Source organism: Cetorhinus maximus, chromosome 20 (assembly GCF_964194155.1).
Source record: "Cetorhinus maximus chromosome 20, sCetMax3.hap1.1, whole genome shotgun sequence".
Classification (NCBI taxonomy): Eukaryota; Metazoa; Chordata; class Chondrichthyes; order Lamniformes; family Cetorhinidae; genus Cetorhinus; species Cetorhinus maximus.
Window position 1 is genome coordinate 21,042,312 of NC_135898.1, and position 13,018 is coordinate 21,055,329.

Genomic DNA, 13,018 nt, shown 5'->3' on the forward strand with positions numbered 1-13,018 from the left:
CTATCTTTCTTCAGTAATGTCTGTTCCAAGGTGTTTAAACGTGTAGTATCTGCTTGTCCTACCATTCTTGCACTCACTCCTGTCTCAGAGTCAAGTAGAGTGACAGGTGTGCATCAGTACCTTGAATTTATAAAGCGGCTGTAAAGGTGCTTCACGGGAGTGTCATCAAACATAATTTGTCACCAAACTACAAGACAACTGTACGCTTCAGAAGGTAATTGGCTGTAAAGTGCATTGGGACATCCTGAGATTAAGAAAGGTGCTTTATAAATGCAAGTTTTTCCATTAAGGAGATATTAGGACAGGTGCCCAAAAGCTTGGATGTGGGGGTAGATTTTAAGGAGGGCCTTAAAGAGGCAGTTCCAGAACTTAGGGTCTAGACAGCTGAAGGCACGGGTACCACAAAGAAACTGCAGGACCAGAGGCAAGAATTAGAGGAGCGCAGCTATCTCATAGGGTTGTTAGGTCAGTGGAGGTTACAGAGCATGGGAGGGTTGAGACTGTGGAGGGATTTTCACATGAGGTTGACTCTTAAAATTAAAGTATTGCCAGACCAGAAGCCAACAAAGGTCTGTAAGATCAGGGTTGACGGGGGAATGGGACTTGGTGTGAGTTTGGAGATGTGAACAACAGAGCTTTGGATGAGCTGAAGTTTATGGAGGATATAAGATATAAGCCAGGAGAGCGTTGAATAGTCAAGTCTAGAGGTAGCAAAAGTGTGGGTGAGGGTTTCAATAGCTGATGAATACAAAGCATTTCTGACATCACTAGATATGAACAAAAAAAGGTGATGCACCCTCAGTGTTTTACCTGAACCTGACCATGGTCTATTTCGTATTCCCTAACTCCACTTCAGTGTCATTTCTCTCTACAGCTCCTCCATGAAGAGTGGTTGGATGTTTCGCTATCCTCATGACACACTATAATTGCTGTATATGGAGGCTTGAGATTAGTTATTTAACATTGACAGATGCTGCAATTACTTTTCCAAAGGTTTTTATCTCCCTATTTACAATGAAGAGAGTATATAAAGTGCACAGTGGTTAAAAATAGAATTTGTTGTTTGCAATAATGATCTTTTAAGGACACATGTTCCAGAACAACCAATGAGAACTGGCTGGGGGTGTTAAATGTGCAGCTGCTGACATTTGGGCCCCTTGTTAAGTGAAAGGGTTGTTTACTGGCCTGTTAATACTTGAAAACAAGTATCAAAAATTAGTCCCAGTGTAATTATTAAATACCGTGACATTAAGATAATCGGATACAGTGGTTGAATGTATTCCATCACTCTTCCTGTGAGTGGTTAACTCCTGTGGAACTGTTGGAGACGAAGAACAGAATCCTGTGGAATTCTCTACCCCATCCCTTAACAGTATTGAGCTGACTACAGTGCCCAGATATGTAAAGATGGTTCTGTATTTGCTTCTCTCCACGTGCCACTGTGACACACTCTCCCTCTCGCACAATGGTGTTCATTTTACTTTTCTGCTACATTCCCATTCCCAGACATGTAACAATTGCAGAAATCCCCATCACTCCATGTTTGCCTTCATTAATGCCTCAACAGGCTGACGTGTCTGAGAATCGAAACTCGGACAGTAGCAAAGAGTATGACTTTAGTTATTTTAGGCCTGCTGCTGTGCACTGTGATAGATGACCTTTCTTCTTGCTTTTGTGCTCTTTGTGCAATTTAATTTGGACAGAATGCATGTGAATTCTTGCCTGTCGTTCCTCTCTGAAGCTCACCCACCCTTCTGTGGCGTTGTGCACGTCTTTCCAACTGGGAATGGAAATCCCTGTGTGAGGAATTGTGGTTGTAATCTTACAACGCCAGCTTCCTGCAATGCCAGGGAGCATCCCCCCTACCACACAGGATACTCCCCATACCAACCCCCACCCTCAATCTCTCAGCTTTGTGACATCATATTCTAGATGAGCACAGACGATGAAAAACTAGCTGAATCATAGAGCAACCAAAAGGAATCGGTGCCAGCTGCTGGTGGTATGTTCCAGACTAAGACGGAGAGCGTGACTGTGAATTGCAGGCGTTTTGTACTTGTAGCCCTCCACTGGCAGTAACTCTGAACATACTGTTTTGATGCTGTTGGTGAGGTAAATGATTTTGAAAAACATGCATTAGCTCCTGTGGCATGGCAAAAATTTACTTTTAATTTTTGTGCATTTGAGACGCTGCGGAAAATAGTAGAGTCCCAAAACATCTCTCCCTCGTGACTATTGATGTATGTTTTGCTCATATTCCCTCATCTGATGAGCAGTGGCTTCTCGGCAGGTTGACAGCGCTCCGGGTAACTCGTGCATCAAATGTCCGGAGGAAGCTTCACGTGACTGAAACTATTGTTTGCTGAGAGTGTCCGAGCACCTCAGTTAAGGTCAACTATCCGAAAAGATTGAACGTTTTGGGGCTCTTTGGAAAAGAAGAGGCTGAGGGGTGATCTGATAGAGGTTTTTAAAGTTATAAAGGGGTTTTGATAGAGTAGACGTCTATGTTTTTAGTCTCCTTGAAATAAAGGCCAAAAAAACACTTGCCTTCCTAATTGCTTGTTGTACCTGCATGCTAATTTTGTGTTGCTTGCACGAGTACACCCGAGTCTCTCTCAACATCAACACTGATGCCAAATAAAACTTGCCTGCTGTTCTAGCAATTCCATTGGATCTTTTACATCTATATCTGGGAGTGCCAAATGCAGACTTTATTATTTACCTGGGAGATCAGTCTTGCATTCCTGGAGACTTCCAGACAACCTAGGAGGTTTGACAATCCTACTGTGCAGACCTCGGCTCAAGATAATAGAAGGGGAAGTTCTTTCTTGCACATATTTTGGGCCTAAGGGACAAAAACATTTGTAAGCGCTAAGCTAGGGCTACACTTCAGTTTTAGCTATGGGCCCAGCAGCACAGAATTAGGTACCCATTTAACTCTGAAAATCTTGCCACAGAAGCAATTATGTAGTCCTGGCTGTGACAAGCATGCTAAAAGACTGCAGATCACACACTTGGAACATGGCACTTTGTAACAGCACTTGTGAATAAATCAGGCCTGGTAAATTACTAGAGTCTATAATTACAGAGAGAGTGACTGAACAGCTTGAAAACTTTAAGCTGATCAGAGAGAGCAAACATGTATTTGGAATGGAAAAAATGTCTGACGAACCTGGTTGAATTTTTTTGACTGAAGTACTGGCAGGGGAATGTCTATGGATATTATTTATATGGATCTCCAGAGGGCATTCATTATAGTCCCTCAGGAGAGACTTTGCTAAAGTTGAATCTCATGGGATTGAAGACAGAGTACTGAGTCGGTTTGAAAATTACCTGAGTGACAGGAGACAGAGAATAGGGATAATGGGTAGGTACTCTTAATTGGCAGGATGTAACCAGTGGTGTCCCACAGGGAGCTGTGGCGGGGACTCAACTATTCATATTTATTGATGACTTAGATGATGGGATAGAAAGCTACATACCTAAATTTAGCAATCACACAAAGATAATGTGGCATTATAAACAGTGTAGGAAGGATATACTGGCTTTGGAGGGAGTTCAGTGTACATTTACCAGAACAATACCTCAACTCCAAGGATTAAATCAGGAGGACAGTTGACACCAACAAGTATTTCATTCCCTGGAATATGGAAGGTTAATGTTTTCAAGATCTTAGGGGCTACAGAGGGTAAAAAAGGGAGAAACTATTTTTGCTGCTTGTGGAGTCTAGTCCTAGAGGACACAGTTTAAAAATTGGAGTGAGGCATTTCAGGAGTGAAAATAGAAAACACTTTTACTTAGTGTAGTTGTTTAGAATTCTTTTCTGCAAACAGCCATTGATACTTGGTCGATTGTCAATTTTACATCTGAGGTTGATGGATTTTTTTAAAATCCAAAGTTATTAAGGGATACGGGGCAAAGGTGGGTAACGGAGTTAGGTCACAGATCAGTCATGGTGTTGTTGAATGTCGGAAGAAGCTTGAGGAGCTCAATATTCCCATGTGCTAGTCTATGAAATTGTTTTATTTGTCAAACACTTTTAAGGTCACATTAAATCACTGAATTGGTTCATGAGTTTTCTGAATTATCCTGAGGGCTAGAATTGGGTATCAGAATGGGGTACAATTGTTTGTAGCTTAGTATGATCTCAGTGACACACTGTCACCCTGTAGTGCCTGGCTCTATGGAAACTGAAGTGTACCCAATGTAACAGTGCATGTGTGCCTTCCTCTGCACACCTTTCTCTGTTCTCCATCTACCCCTGCTTGGCTTCATCTCTTGTCCAGCTCCTCTGCACTTCTCCCGTCACTTGTTATACTCTGCTGCATTCTTCTTGATACAGCCACTTTGCTCCACTTTATTTAGCTGTTGTAATTCATCCCCTCCCTATGAGGCTGTGGGTTTGGAAGGTGCTGTTGAAGGAGCCTTGATGAGTTGCTGAGTGCATCTTGGAGATGGTACACACTTACCGCTGTGCACTGGTGGTGGAGGGAGTGAATGTTTAATGTATTGGATGCGTTGCCCTGGATGGTGTCGAGCTTGTGTGTTTGAGCTGCAATCATCCAGGCAAGTGCAGAGCATTCTATCACACTCCTGACTTGTGCCTTGTAAGATGGTGGACAGGTTTTGGGGAGTCGGGATGAGTTGAGAGGGGTGCTGTGCAAATTCCTCTTAATTAGACTTCTAGTTTTTTTTTCTTTCTGGCTTCCAACTCCACGTCTGCTTAAGAATCCCAGATCATTATTTCTCTCGGATTATTAGAGTCTGTGCTCTGAGGTACTCAGCCATTTGCCACTTTGTCCTCTTCACTGGTTTAACATAGACTGGTAAAATGGGCTGAAGTGTGAAGTGATTCACTTTGGCAGGAGGATGAAGAGAGGCAACGTTAATTAAATGGTACAATTTAAAGAGGATTCAGGAAGAGAGAGACCCGGACATGGTTGTACACAATTGTTTGAAGATGGTCGTACAAGCTGAGAAGTTTGTTGAAAAAACATATAGGATCCTTGCCTTTATTATTAGAGGAATAGAGTACAAAAGCAAGAAAGTTATGTTAAACCTTTATAAAACATTGGTATGGCCTCAGCCTGAGTATTGTGTTCAGTTATGGGCACCACACTTTAGAAAGGTTGTAGAGGTAATTTATGAGAGGGATTAGGAACTTCAGTTATGGAAATAATAGAGAAGCAGTTAAAAGAAGATTTGATAGTGTTAAATGCTGTACAAACTGTTCCCAATGACAGAAGGATCAGTAACCAGAGGGGACAGATTTAAGGTGATTGGCCAAAGAACCTGAGGCAACTAAAGGAAAACCCTTTAATGCAGCAAGTTGAAATCTGAGATGCATTGCCTTAAAGGGCAGTAAGTTTCAAAAAGGAATTAGATAAGCACCAGAAGAGAAAAAAAAAATTACAGGGTCACAAGGAAAGTGCATGGAAATGGGATAAATGGGTATCTGCAGGAAAATGTAGGCACAGACTCGAAGCGGTTGAGCTTCTTTTGTATGGATTTGTTGGCGTACTTTTCTGATGCCTGTGGTGGGGGGAGGTTACAGCCAGCACATTGCTCCAAAGCATTCTCAGCGTTGCGAGTGCTTGCAAAGCTCTACCAGTTTTTCTGTTGTGAGCATGGACTTTTGCAATAGTCTGTCACCTTCCAGCACACTGTGGAGGTGACAAAATGCGGAGGTTGCAATGCCTTTACCTTCCTGGTATAGCTGATAACCATAGACTGGGGACTTTCTGCCACTGTCTATCTCAAACGAGGGCATTTTTATTCAGTGTGGCCCTGAAAAAAGCACCCAGACTCTCATCTGAGTTTCTCATCTGTGAAATGGGGTCATCTTAGACTTAAAAGGTAGCGTGTGTGTGTGTGTTTAATATGGAGAAATACTATGCTGAAATGGGTTTAATTCACATCTATCCAATGTCTGCATTGTAATCTCTATTATATAAAATGAATACTTTTATCTCCTGCGTTAGTAGTGCAGCATCCCTGTCTTGTGGCTACACTTCCTGGACCAGTTCTTATTTGGTGCTTCTTGCTTTCTCTCATCTGCAGCAACTTGGAAGAACTAAAAATCAACATCCCATCCGGACTCCTCATCGGGAGCTTCCTCCTCTGCATCCTCTGGGAAGGTGTCAAAATTGCTAGTATCCAGAGGTCCAGTCACCTGGAGTGGAGAAACACAGTTTCTAACTTGCATTGAGTCAGTGCCTTTAACATGGTTAAAACAGTAAACAGCAGGAATGGAATCAAATGAAAACTGATGCACTCAGCCTCATTTCTCGGTCTACAGCTCAGGCCTTGGCTGGGGCACTGGAGGTAACTATTTTGATTCCCCTATGGTTCTAGTGCTGTTATCTGGGGAATCATGATTGAGGTGAGTACAGTGTCAGTGGGTGTGGCAGTTGGAGCTCAGGTACAAGGTGCACCATGCAGACTGCGTGCATACACCTCCGCTCCGCTGGCAACCCTCCCACACCAACCTGGACAGGGCCTGTTGTGCTTGTACTGCAGGTACCACACAGTGACCACAGGAGAATCCATCCCCCCCCTCCCCCATCCCTCCCTATACTTACATTTGGAACTATGGGTGGAGTAAGTGTTCCTTTTCTCAACCCTTCAAAGTTAAAGCCTTCAAACCACCTACAGAGAAAATACAAGTAACCTGCTCAGTGACTAAATCAATAGGTAAGCAAACTCTGTTCCTGCATAGCATTTCTATTGATTTTCCTCCTCAATGGTCCCAAAGTACCTCTAGTCTGGAAAAACAATGTTCTAGCAGCACACTCCTATGAGGGAGAAAGGAAGGACTCTGTACATAAAAGTCTCGTTGAAGGCCTTCCATTAACTACTGACTTGCTTACCAATTTTTGATTCCAATCCATCCCTTTTTTTGGTGCTATTATGGTTACTTTCCTCTCATTCCTGAATACCTTGTAATCAGGAACATTAAGTTCCCAAACCTCCCCTTCTTTCAGCCAGGTAAGGTTGCTGTTATTGACACAATATGTGTCATCTCTCCAAACCCACCATCCGTTTCCCTGCACTTGATCCTTTCTGTTTATTATTTCATTGTGTTGCCTACTGACAGTGCTACATCACCTTCCTGCAGGAACATTGGGTCTCAGCACTTGAGGGTGTAACCCAGGAAGCCTGCACTGGTTCTCCAGCCACATGTTCACTACTGTTCCCATAATCACTAATACAATGCACTGGGAGTTTTCTAGAGATTACTAACCTTCTCCCTGGCTCCTTAACCTTTCATACTGCAATCAGTGAGCCATGCATTCACACACTGGGTTCCAGCTCCCTCTTTTTCCAAGCAGCCCCACAGTTCCCATATAACTGTTTACACACCACTCACTTGTGCTTCTGGATGTCCTTAACTCCATTTTTTTGGTTGCCCAGTCGCTCAGAAGGGTTGTCCCTGTTAAGAGTGACCAAAATAGAACAATGACAGACCACACAGCACAGGATGGAAGAGCAGTACAAAGGGTTACTGTTACTACTGCAAGACCACAAACAGGCTCAGCAATTTGCAGCTTTGTTTAGCTCCACAGTGTCACTTTACTCATCAAAATAATCTTGATTTGGTCAGTTCGGTGCAGCGTTGCTTTGTGTGTAGTGTGTGTCGTGCACAGAACCTTTACAAGAAATTCAGCTCTATTGTGAGCCAATTGATGAAGGAACATGAATTAATTAATTCACTATTATCCTCCTGATTTTAATAAAAGCAAAATACTGTGGCTGCTGGGAAAAACTCAGCAGGTCTGGCAGAATCTGTAGAGAGAGAAATAGGAGTTAACATTCATACCAGTATGACTCTTCTTTGGAACACCTTGTGTAACTGCATTGCATTGATACTGTCTGCTGAATCTTGGTAGTTTTTCTGGCAAAGTGCATGAAACCACCTTGGATTTAGGTTCCTCTGTGCTCTTTCAGTGCAACGTGAACACATTCACATCACGTCTTGTCTCAGTGGGTAGCGCACTCACATCTGAGTCAAAAGGTTGGCCCACTCCAGAGTCTGGAGCACAAAATCTAAGCTGAAACTCCTTCAGATGGACAAAAGATATCCAAACAACACTATGTGATTAAGGGAAGGGGAATTCTCCCTCAACCAATATAACTTTTTCAAAAAAAACCAATCCGGTCATTATCTCAATCATTGTTTGTGTGTGCTTTCACGCCCATAACATCTAAAAACTCAACCAGAGGTTAAATTCCATACCGCATTAATAGCAGCGGAGTACGGGTGTCTGGTTCACTCATCTTTGAGGGCATTTGGAGTCAATCACATGGGCTGGGTTTGAGTGGAACTCTCCTTTCATGAACATTAAGTTGAGTCTTCACAACAATCTAACAGCTATCATGGCTATTTCTCTGCCACAGCCCCAGAATTCATTTTCACAACTGGCCCTGGTTAGATTTGAACACGTCAGTGGTGTGTGGACAATTCTCTGCTCTCACCACACCGCCACTTGAGAGATAATCCCCACTCACCTGCACAGCTTTTTGATGAGGGTGCCTGCGTTTTTGGTGATTTTCTTTGGGAACTCAATCATATCAATTCCTCTCAGGATTATGTTGTACGTTTGCATAGGGTCAGAGCCAGAGAATGGAGGGCTGTGGAGAAATGACAAAGAATAATCTGACATAGCCTTCCCTGGCTGCTCCACACTGTGTGTAAACCATCTCATCTGACTGAAGAACGAGCTTTACCAGGCTGGTGTCTTGCCTACAACAGACTCTACCTCTTCAGACTCATACAGGACACCCAGTCACAGCAGGCAATAATTCCATTTGAAAAGGAGAACTTTGCAGGGCTCTGGGGAAACAGCAAGGGAGTTGGTCTCCTTGTGTGCTGGATCTGATTATAGCCTGGGTGAAAAGCCAATTGCAATACCCACGAGTAGGGCTGATCTGTCCCAGGCTGGGAGTAGTGTGAGACAAAGGTGATTTGGTATCCCTTGATGATCTAGTGGGTCACTGAACTGGGGATTCCTACAGAAACAAACACGTGGTATGGCATAGGGTCAAACTCAGCTCTAATGCTCTTTGAGGCTCCGTGGTCTCCAGCAGCGTTTTGTCACCGTAAGGAGAGCTGGGGAGAAGAACTTTGAAAAGAATATGGTGCCAAATTCATAAAAATAAGCAACAAATAGAAAGCATCCCCAGCCTCTCTCTAAATACTGCCTGTCTCCCCACTTTCCAAGCTAAGCACAAAGCAGCAAGTGTTTGGCAATGGTGTCCCATCATGTGGGAGACACCCCATACTGATGATTAACACAGTCCAAGCACACAGCACCAACAAACGCTTTTCTCTTCAGTTGAGACAGTCACCTTGTGGCAACGGCAATGCCGCACGTGGAACTGGTCGCACAGACCTGGACTAAAACAGAAGGTTCAATAACCAGATTTGCACTGATCTCAGCTTAGAAAGTCTCGAGTGCCCCAGGATTAGACATACGAAAAATTAGCCAGAGATTCTACTCTTGATCACTAGCCAATAACTCCTCTTCCTCCTACAAGTTCCCTTGTGTGGACCTTAAATGAAGACCGGATCAGGCTCAGAGCCCTCCTGGTCGAATTGCCGCCTAATAGGCATTGGCTAGGGCCACAAAGTGACGCTGGGTGAGAAGACACTGTCTCATCCCAGGTCAGTAGGGGAGGGGAAGTATGGCAGAGATAGAGAATAGTCACACCCATGGTCATGGCTGGGTAAGAGCGCTGTTGTTCAAACTGAATTTTAAAAAGCTTCCCCACAGCTGCTTACCTGCCCGTCAGGAGCTCGTACATTAGGATCCCCAAGGACCAGTAATCTGCAGAGCTGTCGTGACCTTTGTTTAGGATGATCTCAGGAGCTACATATTCAGGAGTCCCACAGAATGTCCAGGTCTTCTTCCCAAATCCAATCTTCTTAGCAAAACCAAAATCCACCTAAATTGTGCCAACGACATCCATTAACCCCTGGGTACCATCTGTGCCGTACTGCACTGCACAAACCATCCTGCCCATTTTAACCCAAAGCATTTTGGACACTCATCACCTGACACAGAAGACAGTGTGCACCTGTGTGTGTGTTTCGCGCATATGCATATATATGTGTAGGCACATGTGCATTCAAGATTGTGTCTTACTTGACGGCAGTCTGACAGATGATTGTAACACAGCGAGTTCCCAGTCTCTTAAATTGGCTGTCCTAGGATGGTGCACCCTCTCCCTCTGAAATCAAAACAGATAATGCTGGAAATACTCAGCAGGTCTGGCAGCAACTGCAGAGAGAGAAACCGAGTTAATGTTTCAGTCTGTGACCTTTCATCAGAACGGGGAAATATTGGAGATGTGATGGTTTTACAGAAGTACAGAGCCAGCAAAAGAGGGTGGGTGGAATGAACAAATAGGGAAGGCCTGAGATGGGGTGGAAGACAGAAGAGCTTAAATGAGGAAAATGTTGATGGTCTAAGGCACAAGGAACAAAACAAAAACAAAATTACGAGGAAAAACTCAGCAGGTCTGGCAGCATCGGCAGAGAAGAAAAGAGTTGACGTTTTGAGTCCTCACGACCCTTCAACAGAACTGAGTATAGTTAGGAGAGGGGTGAAATATAAATTGGTTTAAGGTGGGGGGAGAGAAGTTGAGGAGGGGGGGAGGGTGACTGTAGGGACAAGCAAACAGTGATAGGAGCAGATAATCAAAAGATGTCACAGACAAAAGGATCAAAGAGGTGTTGAAGGTGGTGATATTATCTAAGAAAATGTGCTAATTAAGAATGGATGGCAGGACACTCAAGGTACAGCTCTAGTTGGGGTGGGGTGGAAAGACTGACAAGGTATTAGTTGTAGATTTAAAAATAATGGAAATAGGTGGGAAAAGAAAAATCTATATAAATTATTGAAAAAAACAAAAGGGAGGGGGAAGAAACGGGGTGGGGATGGGGGGAGGGAGTTTAAGATCTAAAGTTGTTGAATTCAATATTCAGCCCGGAAGACTGTAAAGTGCCTAGTCGGAAGATGAGGTGCTGTTCCTCCAGTTTGCGTTGGGCTTCACTGGAACAATGCAGCAAGCCAAGGACAGACATGTGGGCAAGAGAGCAGGGTGGAGTGTTAAAATGGCAAGCGACAGGGAGGTTTGGGTCTTTCTTGCGGACAGACCGCAGGTGTTCTGCAAAGCGGTCGTCCAGTTTGCGTTTGGTCTCTCCAATGTAGAGGAGACCACATTGGGAGCAACGAATGCAGTAAACTAAGTTAGGGGAAATGCAAGTGAAATGCTGCTTCACTTGAAAGGAGTGTTTGGGCCCTTTGACGGTGAGGAGAGAGGAAGTGAAGGAGCAGGTGTTGCATCTTCTGCGTGGGCATGGGGAGGTGCCATAGGTGGGGGTTGAGGAGTAGGGGGTGATGGAGGAGTGGACCAGGGTGTCCCGGAGGGAACGATCCCTACGGAATGCCACCAGGGGGGGTGAAGGGAAGATGTATTTGGTGGTGGCATCATGCTGGAGTTGGCGGAAATGGCGGAGGATGATCCTTTGAATGCGGAGGCTGGTGGGGTGATAAGTGAGGACAAGGGGGACCCTATCATGTTTCTGGGAGGGAGGAGAAGGCGTGAGGGCGGATGCGCGGGAGATGGGCCGGACACGGTTGAGGGCCCTGTCAACGACCGTGGGTGGAAAACCTCAGTTAAGGAAGAAGGAGGACATGTCAGAGGAACTGTTTTTGAAGGTAGCGTCATCAGAACAGATGCGACGGAGGCGAAGGAACTGAGAGAATGGGATGGAGTCCTTACAGGAAGCTGTAGTCGAGGTAACTGTGGGAGTCGGTAGGCTTGTAATGGATTTTGGTGGACAGTCTATCATCAGAAATTGAGACAGAGAGGTCAAGGAAGGGAAGGGAAGTGTCAGAGATGGACCATGTGAAAATGATGGAGGGGTGGAGATTGGAAGCAAAATTAATAAATTTCTCCAGGTCCAGACGAGAACATAAAGCTGCACCGAAGTAATCATCGATGTACCGGAGAAAGAGTTGTGGGAGGGGGCCGGAGTAGGACTGGAACAAGGAATGTTCCACATACCCCATAAAGAGACAGGCATAGCTGGGGCCCATGCGGGTACCCATAGCCACACCTTTTATTTGGAGGAAGTGAGAGGAGTTAAAGGAGAAATTGTTCAGTGTGAGAACAAGTTCAGCCAGACGGAGGAGAGTAGTGGTGGATGGGGATTGTTCGGGCCTCTGTTTAAGGAAGAAGCTAAGGGCCCTCAGACCATCCTGGTGGGGAATGGAGGTGTAGAGGGTTTGGACGTCCATGGTGAAGAGGAAGCGGTTGGGGCCAGGGAACTGGAAATTGTTGATGTGACGTAAGGTGTCAGAGGAATCACGGATGTAGGTGGGAAGGGACTGGACAAGGGGAGAGAGAAGGGAGTCAAGATAACGAGAAATGAGTTCCGTGGGGCCAGGAACAGGCTGACACGATCGGTCTGCCGGGACAGTTCTGTTTGTGGATTTTGGATTTTAGAAGCGGGCTGTCCGAGGTTGGGCGACTATCAGGTTGGAAGCTGTGGGAGGAAGATCTCCAGAGGAGATGAGGTCAGTGACAGCCTCATCTTCCGACTAGGCACTTTACAGCCTTCCGGGCTGAATATTGAATGCAACAACTTTAGATCTTAAACTCCCTCCCCCCATCCCCACCCCGTTTCTTCCCCCCGCCTTTTGTTTTTTTCAATAATTTATATAGATTTTTCTTTTCCCACCTATTTCCATTATTTTTAAATCTACAACTAATACCTTGTCAGTCTTTCCACCCCACCCCCACTAGAGCTGTACCTTGAGTGTCCTGCCATCCATTCTTAATTAGCACATTTTCTTAGATAATATCACCACCTTCAACACCTCTTTGATCCTTTTGTCTGTGACATCTTTTGATTGTTCTGTTGAAGGGTCGTGAGGACTCGAAACCTCGACTCTTTTCTTCTCCGCCGATGCTACCAGACCTGCTGAGTTTTTCCAGGTAATTCTGTTTT

The 13,018-nt window shown here is 44.7% G+C and overlaps 1 protein-coding gene across 1 annotated transcript in view; it reads right to left on the reverse strand.

The window, feature by feature from the left end:
• Positions 1-4,958: 4,958 nt before the first annotated feature.
• The window catches only part of LOC144694754 (cGMP-dependent protein kinase 1-like), a 9,028-nt gene continuing 968 nt past the window's right edge, over positions 4,959-13,018 (reverse strand). The window contains exons 2-6 of the mRNA XM_078565327.1: positions 9,782-9,945; positions 8,509-8,631; positions 7,370-7,432; positions 6,582-6,648; positions 4,959-6,172 (exon numbers count right to left, since the gene is read on the reverse strand). Of these exons, the coding sequence (XP_078421453.1) occupies positions 6,074-6,172; positions 6,582-6,648; positions 7,370-7,432; positions 8,509-8,631; positions 9,782-9,945 (516 nt within the window). The 3' untranslated portion in view covers positions 4,959-6,073. The remainder of the gene's footprint in view (positions 6,173-6,581; positions 6,649-7,369; positions 7,433-8,508; positions 8,632-9,781; positions 9,946-13,018) is intronic.